The sequence below is a fragment of the Macaca mulatta genome, chromosome 19 (assembly GCF_049350105.2).
Source record: "Macaca mulatta isolate MMU2019108-1 chromosome 19, T2T-MMU8v2.0, whole genome shotgun sequence".
NCBI classification, from domain to species: domain Eukaryota; kingdom Metazoa; phylum Chordata; class Mammalia; order Primates; family Cercopithecidae; genus Macaca; species Macaca mulatta.
Window position 1 is genome coordinate 56,952,084 of NC_133424.1, and position 25,606 is coordinate 56,977,689.

Genomic DNA, 25,606 nt, shown 5'->3' on the forward strand with positions numbered 1-25,606 from the left:
ATTAAGTGTTCTGATGTAGTACTTCCAAGGCGGTGTTAAAGTTCAGTTTTGATTTACCCTTTTAAAAAACTGGTTTAAGGAAAGCATTTCTTACCATCCAGGTATTGAAAACATTTTGGCACCTTTTATTTACAATTTTTCTGCAATAGGGTTAAATCTGGCCTATACAATCTCTATAAATTTTTCTATGGTATAGTTTGATTTTTGTGAATTTTACACAGCAAAAAGTGTTTAGTCATAAAATGTTATGTATATATTCATGTGTCATATGTAACTAAAATCTAGTTATTGATCCTTTTTAACCCTAAACTTTAGGCCCAAGAGTTTAATTACAAATTTTTGGCCTGTTGATGCCTTATTTTTCATTCACCACTTTTTAATTATAATATCTTTTCTGCAAAGCAAAATTATTGAGCAAATGATAGAAATTACTCTGACATTTTTAATTATTGAAACTGTCTTGGCCACCATAAATCACCATCCACTTATCCCTCAGTATATTTGGGGAATTGGTGCCAGAAACCCCTGTACACCTAAATCCATGCATACTCAAGTCCCACAGTTGGCCCTGTGTAAGCATGTATATAAAAAGTTGGCCCTCCATAGGGTGCAGTGGCTCATGCCTATAATCCTAGCACTTTGGGAGGCCAAGGCAGGCAGATCATCTGAGGTTGGGAGTTCGAGACCAGCCTGACCATCATGGAGAAACCCCGTCTCTACTAAAAATACAAAATTAGCCAGGAATGGTGGTGCATGCCTGTAATCCCAGCTACTCGGGAGTCTGAAGCAGGAGAATTGCTTGAAACTGGAGGTGGAGACTGTGCAGAGCCGAGATCGTACCATTGCACTCCAGCCTGGGCAAGAAGAGTGAAACTCTGTCTCAAAAAAAAAAAAAAAAAAAAAGTTGGCCCTCCATATACTTGAGTTTTGGATCCTGCAAAAACTGTATTTTTGATCAGTGTTTGATTGAAAACCAATCCCCATATATGAGAATCCACACACTTCAAATACGTATTTGGTTTTATCTATAACTTGTATTTTATATTATAAATTATAGAAAATATAATTTGTATTATATATAACTATATATAATATATAAATTATAATTTATCTATACATCATAGGAAAGAAGCCAGTATAGGTCCCTAGCCTATTAGGGCTTTTTACAGTTTTATGTGCCCTTTCCAGGAGCCAATGTATGAATACTTGCTGTTCCCCTACCTGCACATTCATGAACTGACTAGAAATTCTCCTGGGATCGGGAGGCAGTTTTCTAGACATCAGCAACTGTTTTTCCAGACCTGGCACTGCCAGGTGTGCAACAATCTCTGGATTAATCCTCATAGAGATGGCTCCACTTAGGGTCATCTCGTAGGGACAGAATTTTACTAAGGATAACCCCATCAGTTACCCTTTAAGTTTTCCTTCCTGTCCCAAGGGTATCAACCTCTATTATCTGATCTCTCAGTTCAACTTTGAGCTTATTACCTTTCTGGGATCAGAGGCTTCAATATATGGTAATCCACAGGATTCAAGTTCATGATTCAGGGAAAAGGTCAGAAAGATATGTTAATCAAATCTTAAATATCAAAGAGTAACTAAAACCTTGCCTCATTAAAGCATTCTTGCAAGCATAATTTAGATGGTCAGCACTGAGTCAGGGAAGCACCCTTCTATTCAGAGTACTCTCACATCAGGGAACATATCCCAGAGGAAAGAGACAATACTACATGAGAAGAACAAAAACATGAAAACAGAGCTCCTTAATATTGCTTTGCATATATGAAAACAAGCCCACTTGCCCTCTATAGTTCCCACACATTCTCAATTCTTCATAGGAAACCATTTCTGGCCAAAATTTCTAGTTACCTATTTCCAGGGATCTATTTTATTTTCAGTGAGGAATGTTCCTAGGAATCTATGTCCTAAATAGTAATCTGCTCATGCTAATCCAAACATAAACCTCATTATCCTGAGGGATCTTTTGCTATTTGGTTGCTTAGTCTTTCCTAAATAGTCAAAGAAGGAAATCTTTGGATTTCATTTTTGTTTTTGAATAAGTTTTACTCGTTATATCATTTATCATAGCACAACAGCATACGTTCCAAAAAGGCCAAACATAAACCAAAAAACTGAATAGATATATCCATAATCCCTTTCTATTCTAATCCATACACAAATATTTTATCATAATGGTTATATAAGTCAATATTATTTCTATATTATTTTTCCACATTTTTCACTATGTATCGTAGACACATTCCTAAAATTTACAAAATCTTCACATAAAACAGCAAGTGCTGTAAGGAACAGATTACAAGCTATCTCATTGGAAGATCATGTAGTAAAATTAAGCACTAAAATATGGTTTTCCAGCCTAAGTTTAAACACTACAGCAACCTTTCAATCTTCGCAGTAAGTCCATTAGTGTTAGTATTCCATTTACTCTTTATGGAAAAAGGTCTAACACACTGGCAGCTGGCTTTGGCATATGATTTTCTCTGATTCAGGTCAGAGTGCTTTCTGCAAGGAAAAGTGCCAATATTTATTATTTTCGTAGGAATATGTCATAAGAATCAAGTTTAATGTTGTATATGGAATTGCTAGGTTGAAAAGTCATTCATAGATTTTCCCCCTTTCTTTTCCAGAACAAATTTCAGACGCACAATTAACAGAGGACTGGAAGTTTTCTCACATATATTGTTTTTTACAGTAGTTCTTCCCACAACATGTACTACCTTAAAATAAACTTTTTAAAAGAATAAAAGGGAATAAATCCAGCTGACTTAGAAACTAGTTACATTCATAGAGTTTCTCTTCAGTATGAGTTGCCTGATGCCTGATAAGTTTATAGCTATTAATGAAAGCTTTTCCACACTGAATACATGTAAAGGGTTTCTCTCCAGTGTGAGTTCTTTGATGCACAATAAGTCGAGCACTCAAGCTAAATGTTTTTCCACACTGATTACATTCAAACGGTTTCTCTCCAGTATGAGTTCTCTGATGTTGAGTAAGGCATGAACTCTGTCTGAAGGACTTCCCACATTGACTGCATTCATAGGGCTTTTCTCCAGTATGAGTTCTCTGATGTACAACAAGAACATAACTCTGGCTGAAGGATTTCCCACACTGATTACATTCATATGGTTTTTCCCCAGTGTGAATTCTCTGATGCATAATGAGGTGAGAACTGCGGTTAAAAGATTTTCCACATTCACTACATTCATACGGTTTCTCTCCAGTGTGTGTTCTTTGATGTGCAACAAGCTGAGAGCTCCAGCTGAAGGATTTCCCACACTGATTACATTCAAAGGGTTTTTCTCCTGTGTGAGTTCTCTGATGAGCAACAAGTTTATAACTTTGACTGAAGGATTTCCCACACTGATTGCATTCATAGGGCTTTTCTCCAGTATGAATTCTTTGATGTGCAATAAGTTTATAGCTCTGGATAAATGATTTCCCACACTGATTACATTCATAGGGCTTCTCTCCGGTATGTGTTCTTTGATGTGCAATAAGTTTATAGCTCTGCCTGAATGACTTTCCACATTGATTGCATTCATAAGGCTTCTCTCCAGTATGAGTTCTTTGATGCACAACAAGGACATAACTCTGGCTAAAGGATTTCCCACACTGATTACACCTGTAAGGCTTCTCTCCAGTATGAGTTCTCTGATGGGAAACAAGGTGTGAACTCCGGCCGAAGGATTTTCCACATTCACTACATTCATAAGGTTTCTCCCCTGTATGAGTTCTCTGATGTGCAACAAGATGAGAGCTCCAGCTGAAGGATTTCCCACACTGATTACATTCAAAAGGTTTCTCTTCAGAATTATTTCTCATGCTTTGAGTAACGGAGGAACTCTGAGAGGTTTTACTACACTTATATTGACTCTCTTCAAAAGGAATTCTCTGTTGTTCATTATGGGATATGTTGGGGTTCAAAACTTGCCCACATTCTTTAAAATCAAAGGTTTTTCCTCCTCCATGAATTTTTTCATGTATATGTAGGGGTGTACCATGGCAAAAAGATTGAATACTGTCACTAAATCCATAGGATTTGTCTTTTGTTTGAGTTCTTGTAAACTGAATAAGGTGAATGCTCTCAGGGGGTTTTCCACATTCATTATTTTCATATAGAGTCTCATTCTCATTAATCTTCTGATGACTGTTTACAGCAGAATTAAGATGCCATTTTTTAGCATGTGATACATGTTTATGAAAATGGTTTCTTATGGATATAATTGGGGACGAAAATAGACTGGAATTCAGACCACTCTTCTCCCCAGGTTCATCACTTTTGCAGACTCTCTCATGAATAACTGCATTCCTTTGAGTGAATGCCACTTCCTGCAAAAGTATCTCTTGTTTTTCCTGTTGCTTCTCCAACTGGTCTTTATAATCACCAACTTCTTCACATGAAGATAACCAAGGATCATCCCTTGTAAGCCTTTCTATCTTCACTCCATTAGCTGGTTCTTCATCAAAAATGCTCTGCTTTGAAGTTGGATCTTTTTTTCCAACTGCAGTTGTCAAGTCTGAAAGAAAGCAATATAAGATATCTTAGCCAAAAAATATCAGAGCTTGAAAAATGGAATAAAGCTAACAAGAAAGTATGAAAAATATATATGGATTTGTTTTCAAATACTGATCAATAACCTAGGTTGAAAAAGCAAAAGGGTGAGATAAAGCATTAAGTACAGAACTACCACAGCCCAATATTACAATAGAGCATTAAAATGGAACATTGTAATCTTGGTTTAATCTTAGTCCAAATAAATAAGACTCTGGATGTCAAATACCTGCATATTCCAAAATAAGATCATCTACGTAGAACCTACAGAATTGCAACCCAATTTTGCAATATGTAAAGAATAGAGTCTTTTCCACTCTTTAGTGCTACACAGGTGTTCACTAAGACATTAGTGTCTACCTATCTAGGAATTTCTGAAGGCATAAAACTTGCTAAATACTCTACTCTGTGTCAGTGAGACATAAGGATACTACGTTTGTGAACAAAAGAAAAGGAATGGGGCATTATTATCCAGTTCCCTAAATACCTTAGGAGCTAATATAGCCCCATGAATTTCTGTGATTCCAACTGAAAGAGACTAGAAGTTTGCTCCCAGTAGCCTGGGTGGCTACTAAGTCAAGCAATAGAGAGTATATATGGAAAAAGTAGTCATATATACAGTACATCAGGAGGTAGGAAATGAAGAAAAATGTGGCATCTTCTATGGGGATTTTTTCAAATGAACCTTCTACACCTGTAATGACCCCTATGTGTCTGGTTCTCACTTGAACACATGTATTGGAAAATTCTTTTTATATTCTTTCCCTTGCTCCAACTAGGAGACTGTATCTGGTTCAAAAAGCTGATAAGGAAATATATAGGAATTTGAGTGTTCAAAACTGGGAACAAAAGAAAATTACTGCAGAATCTGGTCCCAGACTTTGGTCTTTAGGAACATGAAGACTGAAAATCTCAAGCCCAAGAATCTGCACTGTTTCTCCCTACAAACTAAAATTAATCTTCACTGAGGAATAAAAAGCACAAACACAATCTATATGCAGCCAAAATCATTCTGGCTGCTGAATTTCACAGTTCTTAATCAATCAGAATGTGAAATCATTTCAGTATATGGATCTTCATTAAAGAGGAATGTATTCTTACCCCAAGAGACTAGGTCCCTGTGGTTCTCCAGGATCACATCTCTGTCCAGGGTCCTCTGAGCAGGGTTCCAAGTACCCTGTTCCTCCTGTGTGAAGTCCACAGTCACAATTTTGAAGTTCACTCCTTCCTAAAAAAGGACACAAATTCCCGCTCAGCTGGGCGTCATTTCCTTCCAAAGTTTATGGAGGAAGAAAAGTCTGACAGACGGAAAAAGGAAAATCTGGTGACCTGGGAGTTGTCCTGAGATTGTCAGTGCCCAAAAGATTCCAGTCAAGATGTACAGGTGCCTTCTGGGTGAGCTCTTTGGGTTTTGGATGCTGGACCTGTTTTTACAACTCCAAAGAGGAACACCAGATAAGAACTGATATAAACTATTTTATCTTGTCCGCCTTATAAAAAGATGCTTATTCTGACTTTTGCACAGTGAATATAGAATTCCCACTTAGGAATTCCCTCGAAATTCCCAAGAAACTAATGAAACAAGGGTGGTTAATTTTTTTTCTGTCAAAGGCCAGATAGTAAATATTACACTTTGCCAGTCACACAGTCTCTGTCACACTACTCAATTCTGCTGCTATAGCAAGAAATTAGCCACAGAAAATATATAAACAAATGGGTGTGGCTACATTACAATAGATCTTTATTTACAAAAACAGCCACAGGCTGTACTTTGCTAATGCATGAGACAGAAAATGAAATATGGACCTCGATGAAAAGCAGTATGTATAGGTGAAGAACACTAGATGTAGAAGATAAAAAGACTTGGCTTTCTTACGTATAAAGGGCATATATCTGGCTTAAAAAATATATCTAACAATTTGTCTTTTTTTTTTTCTTTTGAGACAGAGCCTCACTCTGTTGCCCAGGATGGAGTACAGTGGCATAATCATGGCCCACTGCAGCCTCCATCTTCTGGGTTCAAGTGATCCTCCCACCTACTCTCCCAAGTAGCTGGGACTACAGGTGTGTACCACCATGCCTGGCTAATTTTTAAATTTTTTGTAGAGACAGACCCTCATTATATTGCTTAGGCTGGTCTCAGACTCCTGTGTTCAAGGAATCCTCCCATCTCAGACTCCTACAGTGCTGGAATTACAGGAATCAGGGATGAGCCACCACACCTGACCCAATCTGTCTTTTAGTGGTGAGTTTATTCCCTTTCTATATATTAGGCCTAATAATACCTAACTCATTGGGTTGAATGAATAATTACAATGATCTATGAAAAGCAGGGTTTACTGATGAAACAACAAAGGCCAGCAATTACAGGATGAGTATCCCTTAGCCAAAATAATTACAACTAGAAGCATTTTAGAAGCATTTTGGATTTCAGAGTTTGAAATATTTGCATTTACATGATGAGATGCCTTGAAGATGGGATCCAAGTCTAAACACAAATTCATTTATGTTTCATATACACCTTAAACATATAGACTAAAGGTAATTGTATGCAATTTTAAAAAATTTTTGTGTATGAAACAAAGTTTTGACTGTGACTGGTCACATGAAGTTAGGTGTAGAATTTTCCACTTGTGGCATCATGTCGGGGCTCTAAAACCTTCAAATTTTGGACAATTTCAGATTTTTGGATTGGGGTGCTTAGCCTATACTGTTACACGAGTAGGTCTCAGGATCCTGAAAGATTGACTGAGAGTCAAGGTGACCTTTATTCTGAACGCTCAGCCTTCAAATAACAGTTCTGTTTCTATCCATATCCAGCTGCATGGCAGAGCCTTTTAGGAGACATTCGCTGTTATTACTGCCATATAAATGGGGTCTCTTGGGCTGCCTCCTCTAAGCAGGAAAGGGCCTGTTCTTAAGATAACTGGGCAGGAATTTTAATCCAAAAAAGAAGTGCTAAGGGTGATCTGTCCTTATCCAGGAGCAGCAAAGGCAAGGGGAAGTTGAATGCCTCTTGCCACTAAAGGCTCTTTAAATAGACCAGGAATTCTTGAGCTGCAGTTCATGAATAGGATACAGGGTCCTGAATGTCATGAAAACACATGCAAAATACTGCTGTATATGCCTCTTTCTAAGTTTGAGCCTAAAAATTTCACTGAAACCTCAAATGTTTTCATGATTAGCCCAACGTGAAATTCAAAAAATAACTTGCCAACTGCCACCTGTATTTAACATTAATCTTTAAGATGTTGTCTTTCAATCTGTAATGCATGCTTCTTTTTAATAAACACTCCCCCTTTCTGTTTAATATAGGTCTCTTTAGTATAAAGCTTGTTCAAATGTCAAACAGATAATACTCAACTAGATTAGCACCCCCACTCCACTCCCAACTATATACTCTCAAAGCTCCATGGACTTCTATCATCACACTTTCCTATTTGCATAATAGTCATCTCTGTCACTAGGCCATGATCCATGAAGGCAGAGACAAGGTATTTACAGTTTGCAAATGTAACTTCAATGCTTAACATAGTATTTATATATAGTAGATATTACATTTATATTTAGTAAATTATTTCAGTAAGTGAATCAACAGTATCAATAAACCTTCTAATATATTAAAATAACCCTCACCCAGATTGACTTAACTCATCTTCCCTCACCTGAATCTCACAAGCTGTACCACATACCCATTTGAAAAGGCTCCTCAATGTGCAGATACTAGCTTTTCTGGACTTCTATCCCACTTATTTTATTCTTTTCACTTGTCCCAAACTCCCCATGCCTGAAAACTCCTTCCTAAAACCTTCAACCGTGCCCTCGAAACTCATCTTTTGTAACAATAAAATAGGCCAGGTGTGGTGGCTCATGCCCATAATCCCAGCACTTTCGGAGACCAAGGTGGGTGGATCATTTCAGCCCAGGAATTCAAGACCAGCGTGGGCAACATGGTGAAACCCAGTCTCTACTAAAAACACAAAAACTTAGCTTGATGTGCTGGTGCGTGCCTATAGTCCCAGCTACTCAGCAGGCTGAGGTTTGGAGAATCACCTGAGCCTGGGAAGTCAAGGCTGCAGTGAGCCATGATCACACCACTGCACTCCAGCCTGCAGTTTCAATATCCTTCACCAAACATTCCCTATACATCCCTGTGTTACTGGAGACTTACACTTCCCACTGACAACTTCCCTCCTCCTCAGTCCTCAGAGGCTAAGAATGCTCATACTCTCCAATCCTAGGGATTTCAGCATCGAAGAAGGAGTGCATGCCCTCCCAGTTACTCTGAAACTCAAGCCATTTACCTCACTTCTTGGAGCTCTGTCCTACCCACCTCCTGAACACCACCCCCACCCCCATTCACTGAAGATTCATACTTGGGATTTACCCTCTACTATAAGAACTTGTACTGTCTTGTCTCATATTGTCTATAGCATCCACTTATACACTCAGCTGATGAGAATATAAAAATAACTGACTTTAATGAGTTTGCATGAAGCACCACCACAGTGTCAGGCATTGTGCTAACATGTCACATAGATTATCATTCATTTAATTCTCATAGGGCTCCTGTGAGGAAACACTAGTAGCAGTACTACTTTTTTCTTATGAAGACCAAGGGAGTCAGAGAAATTAAGACATATGCCTAAGGTTAGTAGTTGGAATGTAACCTCAAGCTTGTACATTTCAGAGACTGTGTTCTCAGTCATCAATTCATATGGCTAACCCAAGTCTCATATCCTGAAGCTGCTCTTCATCAGCTCACTCTTAGGGGGACACCCCAGACCTTGAAATTATCATAAAACACTCCACCTTTTGAGTCACAAATACAAAACTGCCCATGTTTCACTACAATGTCAGATTGCTCCACTGTATTGGCTCAATTGTCTCCCTTTACTCTTGTTCCTTGATGGTTTAGGGCCATTACGCTACTGAAATGTCTACTATTACCACTACCAGCCTATATTCTTGTCATTTCTACTTAGTGGACTCTTTATCACTTCCATATTAATTACTCAATTTAAGGTCCATGGATCATTCTTTTTAATCTTTCTACTTGAGATATTTTTAAATTCCCTTTCAAATATTCCCTTGATCTTTGGAGGGTCCACTCCATAGGAAGTGGACCTGGCAAATTACGAAAACTAAATTAATTTGAATGTCAATCTGCTGTCTGTGGAAAGTGGACTACAAATTGCCACTGCAGGGAAAAAATCCACAAAAGCAGCAGGATAGAGTATTATAAATTAATGGCCAATATCTCTGAATGAATCTTTCAGATTGACCAGCAATCCTATTACATTTACTGGAGCAGCCTGTTTCCTCTCATAATCCAAAATTGCTATTTTAAGCCTTCTCTACCTTGTCATACATCTCTCCATTCCAGTTCCCACCAACATGCTCATCTGATTTTTCACAGTGAAAGATCAAGCTTTCAAATAACTCCCTCAACCTCACTGTTCCTATACAAATCCTTCTCCTCATATACAGCTAATTTATTCAAGATGTTCTGAATTAATTTCTCTGATGCTAACCAAGGACTCTGCTTTACAGTTTCTCTCTTGTCTCCTGATCAATAACTTTTTTTCCTCTACTAACTCCTTCCTGTAATCATTTAAACTGAATTCAATCTTTTCAATCCCTTTAAAAAGAAAAAACCCTCAATCTCAAAAGTCCTTGAAGTTTTCACTTTCTTCTACCTTTCACACAATAACCAAACTTCTTGAAAAAGTTGTCCACTCTTATCTTCATTTCCTCACTTTCTACTCACTTCCCAGCCATGCACGTTTCTCAGTGCAAAGACAGAGGCCTTGCCCAACCTACCTGAGATGGGATGGTCAGTGACCCAGTGTCTTCTCCCTCGACTTTGATGATAATCTCTTGAGGAAGGAAAGAATCCTGAGAAGGCAAAACAGATGAGAAAAAGGAAGACAATCAGGGAGCTAAGTGGCAGCTCAAATCTCCTGTCAGTGGGCTAAGATTTGACATACCACCTACTTTAACGCCTCCCTCCCACCATATTTCTGCTCCCTCCTCCCAGTGGTAAGCTCAGCTAACCATGTGGAGAGAGACAGGAGATACCTGGAGGAGCATCAAGGCCTACAGAGACCTGGGCATGAGGTTTTTCTGGGTCTTCTGGCCCAGCCCAGTTGCAGCTAAATGCAGCTGACTGAGTGATCCAAGACACTAAGGAGCAAAGAGCTGTCCAGCGGGCCCTGCCAAAATTCCTGGGTCACAAAATTATAAGCAAGTAAAATGGAATACAGCATGACCAATGCCAGAATCATAAAGAAAAAGATCAACAAATTAATTTCATAAGATGTTTAGCAGGCCGGGTGTTGTGGCTCACACCTGTAATCCCAACACTTTGGAAGGCTGAGGCAGGCAGATCACTTGAGGTCAGGAGTTTGAGACCAGCCTGGCCAACATGGTGAAACCCCATCTCTACTAAAAATGCAAAAACTAGCCAGGCATGGTGATGCGCACCTGTAGTCCCAGCTACTTGGGAGGCTGAGGCAGGACAATCACTTGAACACAGGAGGCGGAGGTGGCAGTGAGCCAACGTCACGCCATTGTACTCTAGCCTAGGCAACAGAGCAAGACTCTATCTCAAAAAAAAAAAAAAAAAAGTGTTTAGCATAAAGTGCCACATGATCAGTTAGAATCTATACTATTAAGACTTTTTCCAAATCAGTAAAAGGTAGCCTCAACAGAGAAACAGACAAAGAAAAATGCACACGCAACCTTGAAGAAACTGCCGTGAATATACAAACAGATGCTCACCTCTTTACGTCAAAATCAAACATCTATTTCTGTATCTGTATATATTAGAAACCATAAACGCACTGGGATACCTCCAATTACAATTCAATAACACATTTTGTTCTATCTAGCTTTTCTCCTTTCTTTATGTATACCTTCTTTCTCTCACTCCCATTTTCCTCTTTATATTTACTTATTTGCTTAAACCCTGTACATAACCACCATCCTGACCACATAGGGTGTTTTTGTGACAGTCACAGTCATTAGTCTGTTGCTAACGACTCCAGCTCTGGCGATCCACTGGCCAAGAGCTTCATATATTCTTAGAAGAAGTATAAATTGATAGAACCATCCTGTATTGGCTATATATTAAATATTTGTATTTATAAATAATGCTTTATTTTGAAATCCTTAAAGATTCACAAGAAGTGGCAAAAATAGAGCCACACTCAGCTTTCCCTGGTAATATCATATATAACCACAGTGCATTGTCAAAACCGGGAAATTGACATTTTGGTCCGATATTATTAATTCATATACAGAGTTGATTCCATTTTTATATACATTCTTTTATTTTTTTAAAAAAGGCAGTATTTTTTAAAGTGTAATGTAACATCCAGTAAGTCTACTTGTAAGTACTTATCCTTAGGAAATAACATAAAGTACATCAGGATGCATGTACAAGAAATCTCACTAGCAAGTTATATTATCATAGCAAGCTGGGAAGGGAGATTAAATGTCCATTAGGAAGTGCCTGGTTAAATAAATTATGCTTTATTCAGATGACTGAATACTATTTAGCAGCCAAGAGAAGAAGACATAAATTTGCATGTACTAACACACACAAATAATAGAAAGATGTAATATATTGAGTGAAAAAATTAAGAACATTATACAGAAGATGAACAGATTTCTATAAAATATAAATATGCACGGAAAAGTCTGGAAGGATGTTCTCAGAAGCATTAAAAGGAGTTATTCTTCGAAGGGGTAGAACTGAGGAGCAGGTTCACTGTCTCTCTTTTTATACTGCATCTATGTTTTTCAAAAGCGCTTATTTTAATTAAATATTTGGAAACCAGAAAAGGTGTTTCCCTCTTTAAAAACAACACAATTCCTTTGTAGTGTCCTCAGGTTTTTTCCTACAGGATACAATAATTCAGTCTGTTAAATGAGAGTCCATTTAAGTACACTTTGCTCCTTCTCAAATCAAACACTGAAAAGCAACTACTGCTAATTTTTGATAACTCATTTATTTAGAAGCCATTGGATCAAAAACTAAAAGAAAATAAAAGTGGCCAGGTGCAGCAGCTCATACCTGTAACCACAGTGCTTTGGGAGGCTGAGGTGGGAGGATCACTTGAGCCCAGGAGTTTGAGACCAGCCTCGGCAACATAGCGAGGCTCCCCTGTCTATACAAAATATATAAAATAGGCCGAGCATGGTGGCTCACATCTGTAATTCTAGCACTTTGGGAGGCCGAGGTGGGCAGATTGCCTGAGATCAGGAGTTCAAGACCAGCCTGGTCATGGCAAAACCCCATCTCAACTAAAAATACAACTAAAAATACAAAAAAAAAAAATTAGTTAGGTGTGGTGGCACACACCTGCAGTCCCAGCTACTAGGGAGGCTAAGGCATGAGAATCACCTGAATCTGGGAGTCGGAGTTTGCAGTGAGCTAAGACTATGCCATTTAACTGGGGGACAGAGTGAGACTCCATCTCAAAAAATAATAATAATGAATAAATAAATAAATAAATAACCTAGGCATGGTGGTACGTGCCTACAGTCCCAGCTACTTGGGAGGCAAAGGTGGGAGGATCACTTGATGCTGAGAGGTCAAGGTATAAGTGTGTCCATTTTTTCTCCTTATCTATCTAGAAAATATTTTACTATTACAGTAGGAATGGTTTTAAAAATGGCTAGCATTAATGTATTTAAAGGTAGGAAAGGACTCTCCAAACCTAAAAACACCACTGTATATTTACTGGGTAGGTTGTGAGGGTCACAAGAAGTATCAAAGAGCCAGAGCTACCGCAATGTAAAGAAGGCCCAATGTGAAAGCCAAGAGGTGGTGTTGCTTGCATCACCACCACACATACTACAACAGTTAAACTATCTTTTTATTTTTTGTAGAAGACAGGATCTCATCATGTTGCCCAGACTGGTCTCAAACTGCTGGTATCAGCGCCATGACAGTTTACAAATGCCATGGCAATGTCAGGAAGTTACCCTATGTGGTCTAAAAAGGGGAGGAACCCTCAGTTCTGGGAATTGTCCACCCCATTCCTGGAAAACTCATGAATAATCCACCCCTTGTTTAGCATAAAATCAAGAAATAACCATGAAAATGGGCAACCAGAAGCCCTTGGGGCTTGCTCTGCCTATGGAGTAGCCATTCCTTATTCCTTTATTTTTTTGTTTGTTTTTGTTTTTGTTTTGAGACGGAGTCTAGCTCTGTCCCCAGGCTGGAGTGCAGTGACGCGTTCTCAGCTCATTGCAACCTCCACCTCCTGGGTTCAAGTGACTCTCCTGCCTCAGCCTCTTGAGTAGCTGGGACTACAGGCACATGCTACCACGCCCAGCTAATTTTTGTATTTTTAGCAGAGATGGGGTTTCACCATGTTGGCCAGGATGTCTTGATCTCTTGACCTCATGATCTGCCCACCTTGGCCTCCCAAAATGCTGAGATTACAGGCATGAGCTACTGCGCCCGGCCTACTTTTTAAAAGAAACTTGCCTGAAAGAAAAGAAAAGAAAACAAAAGAGAGAAGAACAAGAAGGGAAGGGGAGGGAAGGGAAGGGGAGGGGAGGGGAGGGGAGGGGAGGGGAGGGGAGGGGAGGGAAAGGGAGAAACAAGAAAGAGAAAGAAAGAAAGAAAGAAAGAAAGAAAGAAAGAAAGAAAGAGAGAGAGAGAGAAAGAAAGAAAGAAAAGAAAAAGAAAGAAGAAGGAAGGAAGGAGAGAGAAGGACAGACAGGAAAGAAAGAGGGGAAAGAAAGAACAGAAAAGAAAAAGAAAAGAAAGAGAAAGAAAGAGAAGGACAGACAGGAAAGAAAGAGGGAAAAGAAAGAACAGGAAAGAAAGGAAAGGAAAAGAAGAGAAAGACAGGAAAGAAAGAGGGAAGGGAAGGGAAAGAAAGAGGGAAGGGAAAGAAAGAGGGAAGGAAAGGGAAGGGAAAAAGGAAAGAAAGAGGAGAAGGAAGGAGGGAAGGAAGGAAGGAAGGAAGGAAGGAAGGAAGGAAGGAAGGAAGGAAGGAAGGAAGGAAGGAAAAAGAGAAAACAAAGAGAAAAGAAAAAACAATACAAAAAACTACTGGTCTTAAGCGATCCTCTGGCCTCAGCCTCCCAAAGTGGGATTACAGGCATGAGCCACCACAACTGGCCTAAACTGCCTTGAAATTGCTGCATGAACATTACAAAATAGCCCCAAATGCCAGAAAACAAAAATAAAACTCACAACGCCAAAAAATAGCCACAACCAAACTACAGACGGTACAAGGGAGCCAAAAGTTTTGACCCCAAACTGTTAATGTATTCAATCTTATCTGGTCTGAAAGAAAAATTCCAGGCCGGGCGCGGTGGCTCAAGCCTGTAATCCCAGCACTTTGGGAGGCGGAGATGGGTGGATCACGAGGTCAGGAGATCGAGACCATCCTGGCTAACACAGTGAAACCCCGTCTCTACTAAGAAATACAAAAAACTAGCCGGGCGCGGTGGCGGCGCCTGTAGTCCCAGCTACTCGGGAGGCTGAGGCAGGAGAATGGCGTAGACCCGGGAGGCGGAGCTTGCAGTGAGCTGAGATCTGGCCACTGCACTCCAGCCTGAGCGACAGAGCGAGACTCCGTCTCAAAAAAAAAAAAAAAAAAGAAAAAGAAAAATTCCATTCCTGATACACACCCATGACAAACACATCTTTTCTTGAAAAATGCCTGGGAAATGAGAAAAGCTACTCAAGAAAGGAAAATTTGTAAACATTAACCTGTATTTTAAGTTATTACAGACTCCTTCAGATAACATCACACTCTGTCGGTTAATTTAAAAAAAAAAAACAACTAATATCAGTTAAGAAATAATACCAAGAATGGGACAACTTAATGTTTTTCTCAGCAGGTACTTGGCAGAAACAAAATTCCAAAATGTTACTATCTGCCATAACTGCTAAAACTATTTTACTTGGAGAATATGGTTATACCTCCTCTTGAATGAAAACTGTTTTCAGCACCTTTTTGTTTAAAAAGTTTTCACAAAAAAACAAAAGAAAGCTCATCTTTCCTCAAGGCAGACTCTGGATGAAATGTCCTTCCTTGCCCCAACCCCAGCAGTCAACTCCATCACTTCACCCTGCTTTCACATCTTCACATCACATACATTCTTCTACCTTTGGCTTTTCATTTAACTCTTCCACTAGAGGGAGCTTCATAAGAGCTGAGATCTTGTCTGTCCTGTTTACTGTGGCTCCACCGTGCTTAGATCGCTACTGACACACAGTAGGCTCTTCATAAATGTGTGCTGACTATAAACAGCCACTAGGAGAAGGGACATGGAATGTGCTACCTGTACCTTTGCATTTGTCCCTGGGGTCCCTGGAGGCACTAAAGCAGAGCTGAGCTCAAGCCCCTCCCTTGGTTAGAGGAAACCTGTGTTGGGTGCCTTTTCTTCTCAGAAAATTCCAAGTGTCAGCATCCAGAACCTGCTCCCAACATACCCTTACAAACTAAATGCTCAGAAATAAGCTTGTGACAAATGCACGTGAGCCCATGAATGCATGCACACCCACACACCCTCACTTTTTCCCTAGGTTCTACTCACTTTGGATTACTGACCATTTTAGGAATATCTCCTGAATTTACATCTTAGCTTTCTCAGTTTCCTTCAGATAATGTCAATGTAGTCTATCATTTGCCTAGTATTTTTAGTAATACATAGAGTACTTCAACTCAGAATTTCCATCTCACAAAATCATCTAAACTTTTTTTTTTTTTAAGAGCTAGGGTCTCATTTGGTTGCCCAGGCTGGAGTGCAGCGGCACCATCATAGCCTACTATAGTCTTGAACTCCTGGGCTCAAGCTATTCTACTGCCTCAGCCTTCCAAGCAGCTGGGACTACAGAGGCACGCCACCACAGCTGGCTAATTTTTTTGTTTTTATTTTTTGTAGAGGTGGGAGTCTCACTATGTTGCTCAGGCTGGTCTTGAACTCCTGGCCTCAAGTGATCCTCCCACGTTGGCCTCCCAAAGTGCTGGGATTACAGGTGTGAGCCACTTTACCCAGCTTAAACTTTTTTGAAGGAAAGAGTAATATGTCTATTTCACCAATGCAGACATTAATGGTAATAAAGTTTAGTAAGCTCATTTAAGTCCACTGATTGCCTGACACAAACTCTTCTGCTTTCCATTGTCTTACCAAGGTCTGTCTAATCACCCAAGTCCCAGATCAAATGCTACCTCCTCCATGAAGCATTCCCAGATAGCGGAAAGCTTCATCTCTTCTTCTCTCAGGACTTCTTAGCTTTGCTGAACCTTTACTATACCAGTAAAATTATTCTTTTCATATTACTTCCATTTCTATATACCTCTCCCCTGGGTCCTGGGTTCTATATTAGAAAGCACTGTATATTTTTTCTTTACATTCTCCTCAGTATTGAGTAGGAGCACAATAAAAGTTCTCTGCATTTGACAAGACTAGAGACACGTGCAGAGTTTGGCACATAGGAATAGAATTGAAAACCTTTACTTTCTGTATGCTCTGGAGCATTTTTAAATTACCTTCTTGCTCAACGGTCACCTTTCTAGGTCATAAAGGAGTATTTCCCTTTTTCTTTGCAGACTTTACAAAATGGGAACAGGAATTAGACTGTTGACTTCCACAGAGAAAAGGGTTGTGGGCAGGAGATAATAACTGTTCCTTCTGTAACGTAGGTGGGACCCCAATGGACCCAAAGCGGGGAAAAGAGACAAGCAGAGCTATCACGGAGTGACCTGTCCACTTCATAGTGACACAGTGGTCAAGTCAGACCTAGGGCTAGGGCTGCTTGCTCACCTATAAATAGAGACGACCAAATATTCCTTTCCCAATGTGAGGCATTCTTGGGGCAATAAATGAAGTTTCTAAACAAATCACAGAAGTATTACTGGACTCAATTCTCAGAGCTCTGCTTTGGGGATGTACTGGCAGGAAACCTTCTCTATCTGTGAGGACATTTAGAAAACACAGGCGTTACACAGGCAGACTTCTTGGTATGTTTCCATCTCTTCCTGCCCTGGGAGCTGGAAGATGGAGCTCACATTTCAGCTCAAGGGATGTGGCATCCACAGAGCCCATGTGGCAGGTCCTGAGGTTTCTTAATCACCAAGTCTAGAAGGCATAAAACCAACCTTCGCAAACTACAGCACTGGAAAGAAGGTTCCCCTCTCTGATTTTCTCAGAAATCATCCTGACAAGAAGATCCCTTCAGTCCTTATGCACAAGAAAATTCCCTCTCCGGCCCCACCTTATCATCCATGAATAATTCTCACTGTCCTCAAATATACAGAATAGACCATCCACATGGGGCCACCAACAACCTGCACGACTTTGAATGTTGAGAATGACAGTGGATGGGTGAGATTCCACCACCTACTTGGCAGCAGTTTTGGTCTCAGTCCCTGAAGGCAGGTAGGGCTCAGAGTTGGCTCAAGGCCTTCCCTGGACCAGCTGCTACTTCCCCGTGTATAAGCCACTAAAATCGCTACGGTGATGCTCCAATATCCAGATGGTTTCTTCCTAGATCGGCTCACTGGACTCATGGCCTTCATTCAAAGCAAAGGCTTGGGTTACCTTGATTTTTCTCTCCTTTCCAGGGTTCTAATATTCTTCAGGTCCAAATCAAGTACTTGTTCATCTTCTGATAATAATTAAAATTAACTAGAGGACATTCAGAGTTGAGAAGTGTGGTAGCCAGACTCTGAGATGGCTCCCAAAGACCCTTACTACCTAGTATTCATGCCTTTGTGTAGTCCTTGTCCAATGGTACCAAGGTGGGTCTGTGTGACCAACAGAATATGGAAGAAGTGATGGTGTGTCACTTCTGAAATCAGATGATAAAAGACATTGTGGCTTCATCTTGATTGTGTGCAACTAACTGTCTTGCTCTCTCTTGCTCTCTGTCTCTCTCTCTCACTGGGATAATTTGCTCTGGCAGAAATCCACTGCTACGCTGTGAACAGTCCTGGAGAGAGGCCTCTCTGGTGTAGAGCACCTCTTACCAAGAGCCATCTAGTGAGTTTGCAACAATATCCTCCCACCTAGTCAAGCCTTCAGAAGTCAGCAACCCAGACAACAACTTGCCTGCAACCTCATCAGGGGCCCTGAACACCAGAAATAACCAGTTAAGCTGACCTGGATTCCTGACCCTCAGAAATTGTGTGACAAAATAAACACTGGCTATTTTAAGCTGCAAAATTTTGGGGTACGTAATAACAGAAAACTAATACAAGAAAGAGGATGTTTCTGCTTTTCCTATGTAGCCTTGGAAAGTATAAGAAGCACATTTCTGGTTGTGAGAACTACGTCATGCAGAGCAGTGTTGTCTGCCTCATCTTTCCCCACAGTGCTTCACACTGGGCCTTACACTGGTTAGGCAGTCAATAAATATGTGACGAAAGTCATATAATGAACAGACTTCTAATTCAGCTCACAAAAAAGAAAATGGCAAAAGGACCATTACGAGTCCCAGAAAACACCTAGTGCCTCACTTAAATTAGAACACCAATGGCCACATCAAAACACATTCTACCAGCCAGGCACTGAGGCTCACCCTGTAATCCCGGCACTTTGGAAGGCCAAGGTGGGAGGACGGTGTGATCCCAGGAGTTCGAGAGCAGCCTGAGCAACAGAGCGAGACCCTGTCTCTACAAAAAATAAAAAATAAAAAAAATTGCTGTGTGCACCTGTAGTCTCACCTTCTCAGGAGATTGAGCTGGGAGGATCACTTGAGCCCAGGAATTCCAGGCTGCAGTGATCTATGTTGGTGTGCCATGTACTCCATACTGGCTGACAGAGTGAGACCCTGTCTCTTAAAAAATAAGATAACAAAAACCCACACATTTTACCTGTAGTTTTGATAAAGATATAAATGTAAACTTATATTTGCATAACTCTTTCTAAAACAATTGCACATGTATACAAGGAATCACATACAAAACATTTACATCAGTGCTATTTGTAACAGCAAAAAAAATTACCACTGAAGAGCCATTAACAATAAACCCATAAAACCTGTAACATATTTAGAAGGTGAAGTATGGGCGCTAGGTATGTATAGTGGTATTGGGATGTCACTGCTCCCGGCCCTCCACGGACAGACAGGCAGTCTGTGTGCACATATACGCACACAGACACAGGCACACATCTCTATATATTTCTAGATTAATGTGTACTGAAAGCCATGAGCCCACATTAAAACCTCCAATTCCCACTGCACACCAGAGTCCACTCAAATGTTCTTTCTTGCCATATCTGTACCTTCCTGATTTGATGGCAAAGCACCTGGCTCCAGTCCCTTATTACACACTTACTTATCTGATCTGGCGCCCTGGAGGTAGCTCTGCTCCCATTTCCACAATGATGCCCTCTCCCCATGGATGCTTTCCCCAGACTCTCTGGGCTCTGCCATTGCACACTAGGCCACCCTCTGCCAAGAGGAGCTCCTCACCCTGCTTAGGCTTTGACTCCCCGGGCTAGGCTGCCCCAACTCTCAGACTCACTCCTCTGCCACTTGGACTTGGACAGCCCACATGAGGCCAACCCACTGTGTCCGTACCCTCCACATGCTGCTGGGCTCTGACACCCCTGCAGGCCACCCTCATGCATGATGCCCCCAACATGCTCATGCTCTGACATGCCACACCAGGCTGCACCTGACCCCCAACGCAGCTGCACATCTCACCTCACTCTGGCTCCAACACCCTATCAACCATGGACACCTGCTCACCGCACTTGGGCTCCAACTGCTCCCAGTGAAGCACCCCATCTCTGGAGGCCTTGCTCACCTGCTCTGACCCCGTCACCTCACACCAGATCTCCATATATGGACACTGGCCTCACCCACTTGGGCTCTGACACCCACATTGGGCTGCCTCGCGTGCACAAGCGTGGGCTCTGACTATGCTGGGATGTCATTCCGTGCAGATGCAATCCTCACCCTGCTTGGTCACTGACCCTGCACAGGGACACTCTCTTCACAGCAGGCAGCCCCGACAACTGTAGGTGCCACCTAGCACTGCCCCCACCTCATGGCTTCAGGGCTGAATTGTTCAGGAAGAGAAAGGAGAAGCTCTAATTTAACAGTTTTAAGAAATTAAGAGTTTTCAAAGAATATTTGCAGTAGGAAATGTTCTAAATTGGGAACTTGTTTTTTAGAGACAGAGTCTTACTCTGTTGTCCAGGCTGGAGTGCAGTGACACAATCATAGCTTACTACATCCTAGACCTCCTGGGCTCGGGTGATCCTCCCACCTCACCCACTCAAGTATCTGGGACTATAGGTGGGCACCACTATCCTGGCTAATTTTTAAAAATTTTTATAGAGACAGGGTCTCACTATGTTGCCCAGGCTGGTCCTGTACTCCTGGCCTCAAGCAATCCTCCCACCTCGGCCTCCCAAAGTACTGGGATTATAGGTGTGAACCACTGTGCTTGGCCAGTTGTTAATGTTTTTACCTTAAAGTGCACTGTACAAAAATATGAAAATACAGGCCAGGTGTGGTAGCTTATATCTGTAATCCTAGCACTTTAGGAGATTGAGGTGGGAGGATGGCTTGAAGACCTTCAACACCAGCCTGGAAAACATAGTGAGATATCGTTTCTACAAAAAAATTTTAAAATACACACACACAAAAATATTAGCCAGTCTTGGTGGTGCCCAACTGTAGTCCCAGCTATTCAGGAGGCTGAGGCAGGAGGATGGCTTGAGCCCAGGAGTTTGAGGCTGCAGTGAGCTAGGATTGTGCCACTGCACTCCAACCTGGACGACAGAGCAAGATCCTGTCTCAAAAAAAAAAAGAGAAAGAAAGAAAGAAAGGAAGGAAGGAAGGAAGGAAGGAAGGAAGGAAGGAAGGGAGAGAAAAAGAAAAATACTGATAAATGATAAAACAAAGTCACTTATAAAGTAACTACAGATAATGTTTGTTAACTGACTGCTATATTTATATATAGTCTTCTAACGTACTTTCCATATACACAAAAACTATATCCCTTTTTAAAAGGTGATGATTTCTAAGTGCAGTTTACTTTTTTTTTTTTGAGACGGAGTCTTGCTCTGTCACCCAGGCTGGAGTGCAGTGGCCGGATCTCAGCTCACTGCAAGCTCCTCCTCTCGGGTTCACGCCATTCTCCTGCCTCAGCCTCCCGAGTAGCTGGGACTACAGGCGCCAGCCACTTCGCCCGGCTAGTTTTTTGTATTTTTTAGTAGAGACGGGGTTTCACCATATTAGCCAGGATGGTCTCGATCTGCCGACCTCATGATCCGCCCGTCTCGGCCTCCCAAAGTGCTGGGATTACAGACTTGAGCCACCGCGCCCGGCCTAGTGCAGTTTACTTAACGTAGGTAATAAATAACTTTTTCTGTCATTAAATTTGCATTATCCTATCAGTTTCAATGGCTACAGTGTATTCTATTTCGCGGTCTTACCATAATTCATTCGGCTATCCTCTTGCATCACACATTTAGTATATTTCCAATTGTTCATTCTCCAACAAAGCTGTGAATTGCTGGCCAAAAGGGAATCAGTATTCTAAGGGCTTTTGATTCAGGATGCCAAATTCCTTCCAGAAAGAGTTACCTAGGCTAAAAACGTGAGGCAACCAGCAGGGAGATTCATAAAATATATAGTGTGTAAGTGTTGGAAGCCTGAGAGCCATGAGGGCCCCAAACCCCCTAAAAGGCTGCAAAGTGAGTCAGGGAGGAGCCACAGCCTCCCAAGCCCAGAAGGTCAGGCTGCAGACAGACCCCAAGCTCTGGGTCTCTCTGGGAAAGGTGGCTCCACTTACCTGTGCACAGGCCTTCGGGGGCTCTGGGGGCTTCTCATCCTGCTCTGCCATGCTCTCCTCCAGGCACAGCAGGGTGCTGACGTCTTGAGCTGCACTAAGAGAAGCCCCAAGTACAGCATTTAGATGCAGGTCTGCCAGAACTGCTGGGCCCCCACCCCCATTAGTCCCTGCTCCCAGGATGCAGGATGCATTCCCATAGCAAATGCACTTCTGGAGGTTCCTGCCGGCTTCCTGCCCAAATACCCGTGTATGTACTGAGAGTCCCTCAGTCCCTCTCCCGGGCCAAGTTTCTGCAGCTCCAACCTGGTTCCTCCACTATCTTGGGCCCCTGGACCATCTACCTGTAAGCCCAGCTTATGCCCAACATGGCCTTCTGCCCACCACCAAAGTCTGCAGCACCAGTCCGTCCCTCTCCTATCCCACTGGGCCCTGGGATCCCCACAAATATCAGGCATATCGAGGACCCCCTGGTATTCACCCCATCCTACCCCTACCAACCTCAATCTACAGCCCCAAACCAGCACTTCTTCCTAGGGCCAGAATCACACTCACTGCATGAAGCTGGTGACACAGCTCCACTGACTGCTCCCAGGAACTGATTCAACAACTAAGACTGATCCTACCCTTCCTAAATCAGCCAGGCCTGTCCCTCCAGCAACCCAGCGCAGAGGGCCACCCACTTCCTGCTCAAACAGCCAAGTGTATATGCACAGAGCTCAGCTGTACTCACATCCTGTTCCCTCCACACTTCTGGGGTCCACTGGCTCCTACTCCAACAGCGCCAGCCAGATTCCTACCCCAACACCCTCCCAGGCCCTGAATTTGCAGCTCTAAACCAGTCCCTCCACCAACTTGGGTATACTCAGGCCTGAAACTGTAACAAGGCCTGCATAGGACTGGGGGCCTCCAACAGACACCAGCACAAGTCAGACAAAAGCAGCCCTACCTGCTACCTACAGCTCTAAATCCATGTCTCAGAAGCTCAGGTGTCTCTGTACCAACTAGGTGTTTTGGGATCCAAGGCTAGAGCAGCCCCTGGCAAATCCTACCCCAGGCAACCCATCCCCTGCACCCCATCTCTCCTACTTACTCTCTCTCCTGCTCCCACCATATTCTCACAGGGCATAGTGTAGGTTCACAATGGAGCTGTTTCCTGAACTTGCACCCAAACTGTTTCCTCCGCCTTACTCCACAGCCCCCTGCTTGAGCCACACCTGCCCAGACTCTGGCCAAACACCTTTCGGGGCACCTGTGGCTCAGGAAGATCCTGTCTTTCCACCAACCTGGGCACCATCAGGCTGTGATCAGGGTTCCAATCACGCAAAGACCCCAGCACCCTCTGTCTAAAACTCATCTCCGGCCTCCTGTTTTCCAACCAAACACCTGTGTGTGTGCACAAGGGGTGCCTGACACAGTCCCGCCCCTCTGCAGCTGCTTCCTCCACACACCTGGGCATCCTCAGGCAGAACCAGGGTCCTAGGACTGCCCATGCCTCCCCAATCTGCCCAAATGCCAGCACATGTGCAGAGTGCTGCTGGAGCAGCCCCTTGTCTCCTAAGACCAGAGCCAAACTGGAGCCCCCAGACCTCTATTCAGCAGCCACTGCACACGGGCCACCCACCTAGGCTCCCTCCTCCTACTGACACAGCCACAGAGCAGGCTCATGCTCACAATCTGCATCCAGGACCTGGCTCCTCTGCCAGTCTGGGGGCACACCCTGTTCCTGAGACAAGAAGCTACATCCCTCACCCTGTGTCTCAACCTGCCTGGGACATCTAAGGCACCCACAGCCTCTGTGTGGGTTCGGGGGTCACCTGCCCCACTATTTGCCTGCAGCCAGAACACTACAACAACTAAACAGTAGCTTGAGCATACAGCTCCACAGTCAGCCCCGGGACTTGGGTACTCGCCAGCGTAGGGGTTCTCAAGCCCATGATACAGCAGCTCAATAGGAACTAGGCCCTTTGGCCTTCTCTTGCCCAAACACGAGGGCCTGGGTATCATGCGGTCAGCTCTTCCCAGCACCAAATCTGCAGCACAGACTCTGTCCCTCTACTAACCTGCACATTCTCATGCCTGCAAGTAGCATAGCCCAAGTAAAGGTCTCAGCAACACCTGCTTCATAACGATGCTGGCAGCATACTGCTTCCTCCCCAGCTACCAATTTGATGGCAGCTGTTGCAGCTCTGTCCTTCCTGGACTCAAATTCTGTATCTCCAACCCGGAGTCTCTGCCCATCTTGAATGCCCTAGAGCTCTGCACTATCCTACATAGGTCCCTACTATCCGTTCCAGTTTCTGTTTTCCATTCAGACACCCCCAGGACGTGCAGGGTGCCCTCTGCCCACAACCTGTTTCTAGGCCCTGATACCCTCCTTCAGCCTGCAACTCCAACCTGGTCTCTCCACCAACCACAGCGCCCCCCAGACCTTGGAGAGGCGCGCTGTCTGCACCAGGGGCCCAGGGGCCCAGGGTCACCTGCTCGGAATCTTACCTACCACCTCTTGCTTCCTACCCAAATACTTGCTCAAGAATAAAGGGACAGTGGCACAGCCCTTCTTCTTCAGAAACCACAATCTGCAATGGAGTACTCCATCAACCCGGACATCCCCAGGCCTCCACTAAATATGCCCGGCATTGGAGGAGGGGAGTTCTCAAGATGTCCCCTTACATCAATTCATGTGCCCTGTGTTCCAGCCACCTGGGCATCCTCAGGCCCCAGACAAGAGCACCACCTGACCAAGCACCTGCGCATGCACGCAGAGGACAGTCGCAGAATACACAGCTGCCTCGGTAACTCCATCAATCCCGGTGACCCCAGGCTAACGCGCCACCCGCACAGATACCAGGTCTCCCCGCTACACTCACCACCTCTTCCAGCTTCCCGCCTAGACTCTGCGCATGCGCGCATCGGACACCAAGAGCTGCCCCACGCCCCACCAACCTGGGCGTCCGCTGGCCCGCAGCCCAGGCTGGGCCTGTCACCGCCTCAGTGCCTGGCACGGCTCTGCGGCAGGACGAACTCGGGTTAAGCAACCCCCTGCCCCGATTCTGCCACACGGTCGACTCGGGTTAAGCTAGTTCGGTCCCCTCCCCTAGTCAGCATCCGCAAGGTCGCTGGGGGTTAACTCTGAAGGGCTGAGCTGCTCGGCGACAGCAACCGTCCGCGCGCGGGACAATGGCTGCGCTTGTGGCCGAACCCGGAAGTGCACTGAGGCTCGGCGAGCCAGAACTACAATTCCCAG

The 25,606-nt window shown here is 43.1% G+C and overlaps 1 protein-coding gene across 15 annotated transcripts; it reads right to left on the reverse strand.

Annotated features, from left to right (window-relative positions):
• Positions 1-2,043: 2,043 nt before the first annotated feature.
• Positions 2,044-25,574, reverse strand: ZNF180 (zinc finger protein 180). Of its 15 annotated transcripts, XM_077980280.1 has the most exons (7): positions 25,306-25,574; positions 22,363-22,451; positions 20,517-20,619; positions 10,397-10,471; positions 5,903-6,009; positions 5,675-5,801; positions 2,044-4,538 (listed from the first exon to the last, which is right to left on the reverse strand). In XM_077980280.1, exon 7 carries the CDS (start codon positions 3,841-3,843, stop codon positions 2,794-2,796), a length of 1,050 nt encoding a protein of 349 aa, XP_077836406.1. In that variant the 5' UTR covers positions 3,844-4,538; positions 5,675-5,801; positions 5,903-6,009; positions 10,397-10,471; positions 20,517-20,619; positions 22,363-22,451; positions 25,306-25,574; the 3' UTR covers positions 2,044-2,793. The 15 variants fall into 15 exon arrangements, with proteins under 15 accessions (XP_077836406.1, XP_077836397.1, XP_077836403.1 ...); XM_077980271.1 differs by lacking the exons at positions 5,903-6,009; positions 20,517-20,619 and adding an exon at positions 19,131-19,224; XM_077980277.1 differs by lacking the exon at positions 20,517-20,619 and having other exon boundaries at positions 22,363-22,456.
• Between the last annotated feature and the right edge of the window lie 32 nt (positions 25,575-25,606).